The sequence below is a fragment of the Vitis vinifera genome, chromosome 4, assembly GCF_030704535.1.
Source record: "Vitis vinifera cultivar Pinot Noir 40024 chromosome 4, ASM3070453v1".
Classification (NCBI taxonomy): Eukaryota; Viridiplantae; Streptophyta; class Magnoliopsida; order Vitales; family Vitaceae; genus Vitis; species Vitis vinifera.
Window position 1 is genome coordinate 20,089,849 of NC_081808.1, and position 9,678 is coordinate 20,099,526.

Consider the following 9,678-nt stretch of genomic DNA (forward strand, 5'->3'; position numbering starts at 1 on the left):
CTTGATCTCATCCACAAATCAAAAGCAATCAACCATCATCTCTAATATTTAGGAGCAATCTATGTGTTCCATGTATAGTACGTTGTATGTTATAAAATGTTTGAGTGTACGATAACATAGTATTACAATTTTCACCATTCATTTCTTTATCTCGATATGGTATTAGAGCACTTCTAGCTCACATGAATCTTGATAATTAGTTTTTGTTTGTTTCCTGTCAAATCCTCAACCCTACTCTTTATCATAGTTAAATGAAAGCTCAATAATCTCATTTCTTACCTTTATATGGTAAGCACTTATAACTCACATGAGTCTTGATCCTTGGTCAATTTTTTTTTTTGTCAAATCCTCTGCCTTACCTTTCACCATGCTTATTAATGAAGGCTTAATAACACCATCACGAAACCAACTTACTATCATTCTAGTAATAAGCTAAAACAATTGCATTGTTATAAACATAATTAGCTAGCTTCCACTCAACCTTACTCTCTCAAACTACTATTCATGGAAAATGTAGTTTGCGATGCACTTCTTTTTGTGGCATGATTTTCTTGGCTATATTCACGGATCAAAGCTCTGTTCATTCTCAAAAATTATAATTGATGGCAAGAGAGTCCTAAATATAGACTATACCTTCTAGACAAGAAAAGATAAACTCCTTCTAAGCATCATCAACTCCCTGACTTACAAAGGTTTACCTATAGGACGTCACTCATGCAAAATGTTTATTGATGCTTGGGCATGTCTTGTAAAGCTTTACGCTAACCCCTGCTCCTCTAGAACCATGGGATTGGCAAAATTGATAATATTACCTAGCTATCATTCACAACACTGTTGATGAAATAGATATGCTTGGAGGACTGATTCCAAATCAACACCTCATCGCTCACATGATAAATGACATTGTTCTTGAATTCAAAGAACTTGCAACTGTTGCTACTGATTGACAATGGTAGACTATTTAGAAGGTGTCCTTTTCATCATTGACACCTACTACAAATCTAGCCATCACCACAAAAAATCCTCAATCATTTGGCTCTTGGACCCCGGAGTAGCATGTGATCTTGACAACCTATCTCTTCGTCAATTATGCAAATATCTTGATGACATTATCATTGGTGATGGAGTTTGAATATCACACATGTTGGAAAGAGTACTCTCTCAATCCCATTTCATTCCTCTCTCTCTCTCATGTTTTGTGTTTTCCATCTATGAAACAAGACCTAACCAAGATGGTACTACAGTAAGGATGAAAAGAGTTTGCATGGGTGTCAAAGCTTCTCCTGGCAACTAGCATGATAGACTCATTCATTGGTCATCCAAAATTCTTCGTCAAGTTATTTCTTAGAGTAGTCTTCTAGTTTTCTTAGTTTGTCTCAATCATTGTCTTATGATTTATGTAAGTATGATAAAAGTCACAAGTTCTCCTTACACAGGCCTAATTTGTACAGTTTTATCCTCTTAATCTTGTCAAGGAGAATTGTGTTCTCAACTCACTTGGACTTGGATTTGATAATTAAAATAAGGTCCTTCGACTACCATAGTTGATTACAAGGATATGAGATAATAATCGATAAAAATACCCCTTTAACTCATTTTTGTTTTTATTCTATCACTCTTTACATGTCATTACCCGCAAATTCTTTCTTATTTAACCATTTTTTATTTTTTTCATTATTTTTTTAAAAAAATATTTTTATAAATAATTGAAAAATCAATATTATTTTCTATTTTTAAATTATAAATAAACAAAAATTATACTAATGATTCAAATACTATTTTGGAAAATACTTTTAAAAAAATATTAATTTAAATAAATAAAAATTATCTTTTACATTGTAGAAGTAAATAATTTAATGATTAAAACACTGTTTAAAATAAATATTTTCACTATTTTCTTTTTTTTTTTTATACTAAAAAGTATTTTAAAGTTTTTTTTTACTATTATAAAATAAAAGGTTTAATTGTTTTTTTTTTAATTTTCTTCCTTCCTTATTTTAATAATTTTTTGAACATGACTTTTAGTAATAAGTTATATGAAATGTTACAAATTTGTTTACTAAGGATTTTTTTTAATGATTTGAATTAACTGAAAATTTATTTAAATAATAAAAAGAAAAAGAAAGAAATTTTAAATACCTAATTAAAATGTTTTCATATGAGTTAATTTTAAAAGTGTATATCAATACATAGTAAATATTGAATTTTTCTTATATAAAATGGTTGAAAGGTATATTTACTCATTTTAGATGAAAACAAGTAGTTAAAAATTATATAGATTATGTTTGAGTTTGGTTTAAAAATATTTTTCTAGTTTTTATTTTTATTTTTAAAAATAATTTTTATTTTCTATATTGTCTCTTTTTGAAAATACGTTTAATTAAAAAAAAGAAAACCTTATTTAGTATTATTTTTTTATATGAAATTAATAAAAAAAAATTAAATTTCATTTATTCATTTATTGTGTCATTGTACAATGGTATTACACAAACTGTACAAAAAAAATGTACTGGGGTGTACAAGACTACCCTTTATGAAAGATTTCAACCAATTCTGAACAATTCCTTCATTTTTCTTATTATCCACGAATTGCATACATATGTTATACACTTTATTTAATTTACACATGAAAATTCCAATACTTTCCTAGTAATGATATTTAAGAATTTTTTTTTTATATTCTAAGTCATCCACCATTTTCTTAACTAAACCATTGAAAATATGATTAAACACATATGGAAATTCTAATACTTCCCTAGTAATGATATTTGGGGAAAAAAATTTGATCATAAGTTATCCACCATTTTCTCAACTAAATTATTGGAAATATGATTAAATACACATACGTGGACACATAACTTACAAGAGATATGAAATTTGTGACACTGTACAAGGAAAATGTATTAAGTGTACAAGATTACCATTTGTGAAAGATTTCAATCGATTTTGAATGACTCATTTATTTTCCTTATCACCCAAAGGTCGTACACCTATGCCATGTACTTTATTTAACTCCCACATGAAAATTCCAATATTTTCCCCAATAATGATATTCGGGGAAATTTTTTTGATCCTAAGTCATCCACCATTTTTTTAACTAAACTATTGAAAACATGGTTAACACACGTACATGTACACATAACTTAGGAAATATATGAAATTTAGGTCACTGTACAAGGGTATTACACTAATTATACAAGGGAAATGTGTCAAGTATACAATGGTGTATAAGACTCTTAATATGTTTTGTATGATTTTTAAACAACTTGAGTTTGACATTAAGACAATTATTGATAGTTTTTTTTTTTCCGCCAAATTATGTCATTTAGACATTTCCTACAAAAATTAATATATAGGAAGTAAAATTAAAATCAATCATGTTTGAATTGTTCATTATAAGTAAATTAAATGAAATATATATTTTTTACTATTTTGTCTTTATAAACATAATTTCATTATTATCAATTGAGATTAAAAAATTATATTTAAATGGAATTAAAATAAACAAAAATTATTTTTGTAGCATTTTTTTAAATCATTAATTTAAATTATGAAATTAGTTTTAAAATAAAAAATATCTGTTGTAATTATAGTTTCGAAGATTTCATCATTTTTATCTTATTACTTTTAAAAAATCGCTTTAATAAGAAAATATTTATTTTAATGGTTTTCAATATTTAAATCTTTATTTAAAAATATTTAGGATTAGTGTGAGAAGCATAGGTAATTTTGGAATGGAGAAATTTTGAGTATTTTGAAGACTTTAATTATGCCCATTACTCGAAATATTGTTTTCTTGATTAATATTTTATGTATGTATGTATGTATGCATGTGAGTGTTTATATTATTTCTGAAATAATAAACACCATGTGTCTAATTTGCAAGTTAGAACAAATAAATAATACTAATATTTATGAGGTGTTTAAAAATTGTTTAATATATATGAGAAATAATATAAGTTTGAAATAAAGAATAATATTTATTATATATTATGTAAGTTTGAAAAAAAATAAAATTTGATGAGGTATTTAAAAGTTATTTACTTAAAAAATGCAATAATAATTTTTAACCATTTATCTTTCATATTTAATTTAATGGAGAAAAATAATTAGGAAATGATTCAACTTGGTCCACTAATAAATAAGTGAGAGAATAATAAGAGTTAAAGAGAAAATGAGAAAGATAGGATAGTCTAATTTTTTCATTTAATAGTTAAGGATATTTTAGGAATTTTTTAAATGCAATATCCTTTCTTTCAATTTCTATTCTTTCATTGAGTTTTGAGTTTAATTATGGGTGATAAGAGGACCTTACCTCAATTACTAAGCCTAATCGAGCTAAAAACACAATTCTCCCTTGTCTATATAGATGTGTGGGAGCCCTCGATCGTTTTATTATTTGATTTTCTTATTACATCATTTTTGCTTCGGCAAAATATTCATTGTTGTTCTCTTTATCATATAAATCTTAAGTTGTCACACTTTTTTCAAAGTTAAAATAGTTGTTAAAAAATTCTTTCGATCCTCCATGCATTAATACTATTTACTCTTATGGTGAAAAAGAATATCAAAGTTTAAAATCTATGTTCCAAGATAATGGGATTCAACATCTAACTTGGCCCCCATATACACCACAACATATTTGTTTGTTTCGCTGAACGTCGTCATCCAAGTATGGTTGAGTCATGTATGATTCAAAGAAGCTTTACTTGTCCTTATCACTTTGGTCCTTGTTTGAAACTGCTATATATCTCATTAATAGACTTTCCATACCTATTCTTGAGAATGAATCGCCTTTTGAATGTCCTTTTTGACCCTGTACCTAACAATTATAATCACCAACTCTTGGGTGTTTATAATTCTCTTCACTCTGCCCATCTAATTTCCACAAACTTGAGCAATATTCAAAAGCATGTTTGTTTTTAGTAGTTCACCTTGCATGACGATTGGTTCTGTCTTCTGAGTGAGGGCATGCACGGGCTAAAGATTGTAGTACTGTCCTCAACCTGTGTTGCCGTGTTACCTATACCAGCTTATGTGGCCGGAGAACCTAGTCGGCCTGTCCAGCCTTTTAACACCTTCTAGTTGAGTTCTATTGCTGCTCGTTGGTCCAGACAGACAGCATGGGTTGGGATGGGCCTGAACATTTTTAGGTTCAAGTGCCTTCAATTATTAATCTGTAGAATTGATGACCAGCCATCGATAATTTATTTATGTTCCAACAGCAAAGTCTGAAAATTAGAATTAATCATTTTACTTTGCATCTGTGACAAAAACGGGGATCATTTTGAATGAAGTGAAAGAAATTAGGGACAAAACCCTTGGAGATTTTCCGTTGCTATGTTTCTGTTCGACTTAAAAGTTAGGATGTGTGGTGGCTGTTTTTCTGGCCTTCTTCCAATCAAACGCATCGTTTTGGTCTTCTCCAAACCAAAGCTCACAATTTTTATTGCTTTCTACACAAACCATTTTCACTTGTGTCACCCTATATAGTTAAATGCAAGAGCAAAGCATTAATATATACATATCATCTTTTCCAAGTTTGCTTTTCATGCTTCATATCATACTTTTTCTAAGGACCAGAAGAAAAGTGATGGGCCTGATATCTTCCTTAGCCATTTCTTCATCCACCAGTCTTCCATAGTTCTCAAACAAACTATCTGCAATTCCTTCTCCAAAGTGGAGGCTAATCATTGATTCCTGGATAGCTCTAACTGTCCTTGCAACTTGGGTTCCATAGCTCATATCATCCGCACCATCTTTTTCTATTTCAAACATCTCCACCCGATCCAATTCAAAAGAACCCTCTCTTCTCACTTCCTCTTCTATTTCTTCTTTCGTTGGCGCATAAAAATTAACTGCATAAGAGTGGAGCTTTTCCTCCTCAACTTCTCCCTACAAACAACCATTACGTGTCAGCGTTGCTGGAGATGCTATAAATGCTATATAACACGCATGATATAGAATTCAGCAGCAGTTTACCCAAGAAACCAAAATGGCTAGGGATCGAGAGAGGAGCTCCCAGAAGAACGTGTTGCCTCTATCAGCATGATCTGGACCTCTCCTTCCCAATAGGATCAGCACCATTCTTCCTCCCTCAATCAGCTCTTCAGATCGTGACCGGAGGAAGAGTGCGAAGTCCTCTTGAAATTGCCTCAAGTATAATTCAGACACACTTGGAGGGCTGGATTTTGAAATATAGATATTGCCTTTATTTATTGATCTGCCCTGCTCGTCATAAAGAGCCGGAGGAACCTGCATGACATGATGGTTGACATATTTCTGGTTAGTTGTCTACTTAAGAAATCTTGGGAGCTGTTTGCCACATGCATGATTTGTGAAGATTTTTGGTACATGCAATGATGTTTGGCATATGATCCAATTAATCCAAGGGATGTTGAGTAGATTCTGGATCATTTGTCTAGTGAAGATTTTTGGAACAATTCCATGGAAAGCCTTTATAGTACGGTAGTAGTGGATCAAACTTATATCAACACTCTTCTCCATAAGTCCCAGGTCATATGGGGGGTTTCAACTGATGTTGCACTTTTGAAGACAAGATTAAGTCACGACTACATCTCAGTTGATGATATGGGTCATGTTACACACTCTACTCTAAATCTGTTTCGCCTCCAAAACGTATTTTCTGTTAACGTCCTTCATAATTTTGGCTTGCAGCCTATAATATTTTGGCCAGTACAAACTACAAACTCTTGTCGATTCTCATCCGACATGGAACGGGCCGGGGGAGCTTAGCTAGTTGTATATATCTGGGGCTGAGCAAGGCCCTGTTCAGCCTGCTATCATTGATAAGGAAAAGTTGAGAGAGGCATGGTTTCATGCCCTTCTCTCTCTCTCTTTTAAATCTTTTTTCTGCTTATCAAGACATTTACTTTTTCCTCTTATGAATTTATTTCTATAAAGGCTTAGTGAAAGGGGGGTGTTTCCTTCTTATCTATATGATAAAAGTAGGAGGTTTAACAGAAAGACAATGACCTGAAAGACAACTTGTCTACGGCCATGAATTTTTTCCTTCTCATGTTTTTTCTCTATTTCCGTTTCTCTTTTTTTTTTTTTTTTTTTTGGTTTTTGTGACTCATGAATTAATTTAGAATATCAGATTGTTTCTATTAAGTGTTTTTATTTTTTCAGAAAAATATTTTAAGTGATTTTCTTTAAAAGCGTTTTCTAAATATTCCAACCTGTTTTTTTTTTTTTTTTAAACACTTTCTAAACTAAAAACTCTTCTTAAAGTTATTCTCAAACATACTCTTAACCATGCAATTGCAGAGGAGTAAAATTTTATAGTAGAGTACTACCAGTCATCGGACTCTAAAAATGGGAAAAGAGTAAGAAAAAGAGATAGAAGAGAATTGTTACCTGGGAGAGCCAGTGCAAACCGTAGGAGGAATAGATGAAGTGCAGGCAATTGTCGGGAAAAAGTCTTCCATAGAATGATCCTGGAAAACCTGCAATGAAAATTGATGGACGCCCGTTGCTTCCTTTTCTGAGCTCCTTGTAGAAATCTGGCAAGGCCTTAAAGATTGTGTTGAAGTCATTGGTGGGAAGATCATTGAGGTAAACTCGGAATTCTGGCGCAGGAAGCAAAGTTTGACTGCTTGTCCCTTCAACAGCATCAAAGATATCTTTGATAAATGATAATGTATTTGGCCCGGATGAACAACCTAAATCAGCTATGCCTAAGCTCCTTGGAGTTGTCGTAAGATAAAGTTGTTGAATTGTCTCTATGGTTATGTGTTTCACCACATCAGAAGCCTTCTTCTGTTTAAACATAAAATTAGAAAAAGAAAAACAAAGTTAAAACCAAATGAAGACTCCCGTGAGTAAGAGAAATTAATAGGGAGGGAAAGTAAACCTGAAGTGAAGAATTTCTAGCATAGCTAGTTTCTCCTACTCCTCCTGTCATGTGGAAGGCTTTCTCAACATCCATACTGGTTCGAGTTTGAGACATTGAGTTCTCTCTCTCTCTCTCTCTCTCTCTCTCTCTCTCTCTGTCTCTCTCTGTCTCTCTCTGTCTCTCCCTCTCTCTCTCTCTCCCTCTCTCTATCTCTATCTCTCTCTCTCTCTCACACACACACAAGCAGTGTTTTAGCCCCCTTTTAAAGGCGAGTTTCAATGGTATAGGTTCCTTAATCGATTCCTCTTCCTTTTCCAGGAAAATAATTAATTATATTGGAGGGTCAATGATGATTGGATGTCACGCTTTTGGAAGTCAATGAGCCAAGCCAATCCAAAGAATCAACAGTTACAGCTCAACTTGATTGGACTTGGGTCAAGCTCAGTCGACAGGCTCTACAACTTGGGCTTGGCCGAGTTCGGTCATTCGTGGTTTCTACATATTCATGTACTGTAACAATGCATACAAGCAGAGGTAGCTCACACAGCCTAATGAGCGAAGGGATCTTAGAACGAAACGTCTTTCACAAAAAGCCAGTTGAGTTGATTTACAGCTCAAGAATTTTATTTATTTATTTATTTTCGTCGTCTTTTGTTTTGAAGTGAGGTATGGCGTCGGCCATTATTCCTCTGACTGAAAGTGATTGGCTGGAAGAGTTGCTGTTTGTGATTTGGAGGGTTTCCCATGAGCAAGTGGCGTCTTGTGCTGCAATAACCTCGCCTCTCAACGTCCCTCTTGTCTTGGAAGCAACTTTGAGATCATTAAATCAGCTTCACTTTTGCTGCAAATACAGAAGATTGTTGCCTAATTTTCCTGCTTTTTTTGCCACGAACACTGGTACCAAACACGTGTTGGCTGAGGGATATGCCATGGACGACCTTCCCATTTTTTGGCCGTGAGTGGAGAGTGATGAGTGGCGAGGGGGGCCATCTCATTTTGTACGACCCTGCAACTTTTGGGTTGTGGAGGGCTGGAAAAAAATGAAAGATTCGAGCATGATACAGTGTGTTCAATGGGAGTGTTACGTCTCGTTTGGATTGAGGGGTCCTACTAGTACGTACCTTGATAAGAACCGCACTGATTGAGTCAAGTCACAGAATCTACTACTTCAAAGGGGAAAAAAAAAAAAAAATCTTGAAAAAACAAAATGAAATAGTAAAAACAAACATATGTTGCTAAAAGCAAAAGAAATCGATCTGAAATAGGCTATTAGAGATAACAAAATCCCGTCAGGATAAATGATCACTCTGTCAAAATTTGTAGCCCCTTTAATCTAGAGTAGTCATCACTGTGGCCCATATTAAAAGCAGTGCTATATAATCATAACAGCTTTACTTCAAACATTAATTTCTTATCAGTTTAGGCTAATCCCTTTCAAACGTTCATTTTTTATCCAGTCTTCTCCTTGACTTCTCTTGAATCACATATATAGCACCCCACGTATGAAGTGGAAGGACTTTCAATGTGATGTCGTCGGCGAAACCCTTTTTGTGCGATTGTGTTTGAAAAAGAAGAGAGAGAGAGAGAGAGAGAATTGAACATGAAATTAAGCATGAAATGGGAGTCATGAATGTCTAGAGGATATGCATATGGTTTAAAGCAGGAGGAATGAGGAGGGCAGAAGTGGGGGAGAGGGGAGGGGGGCTATGTTGCTTCTGAGCATGTCAGTATGCATTACAAGCAGTACGAAACACAGAGACCGCACAAAGAGGGAGCACGAAAAGAGGAAGAAAAAGTCGATATTTATGGATTACCCATTA

General features: G+C 33.2%; 1 protein-coding gene across 1 annotated transcript; it reads right to left on the minus strand.

The window, feature by feature from the left end:
* Nucleotides 1-5,413: 5,413 nt before the first annotated feature.
* Nucleotides 5,414-8,084, minus strand: LOC100241069 (probable methyltransferase TCM_000336). The gene is made up of 4 exons (XM_002265853.4): nucleotides 7,877-8,084; nucleotides 7,381-7,782; nucleotides 5,983-6,255; nucleotides 5,414-5,895 (listed from the first exon to the last, which is right to left on the minus strand). Exons 1-4 carry the CDS (start codon nucleotides 7,970-7,972, stop codon nucleotides 5,557-5,559), a joined length of 1,110 nt encoding a protein of 369 aa, XP_002265889.2. The 5' UTR covers nucleotides 7,973-8,084; the 3' UTR covers nucleotides 5,414-5,556.
* Between the last annotated feature and the right edge of the window lie 1,594 nt (nucleotides 8,085-9,678).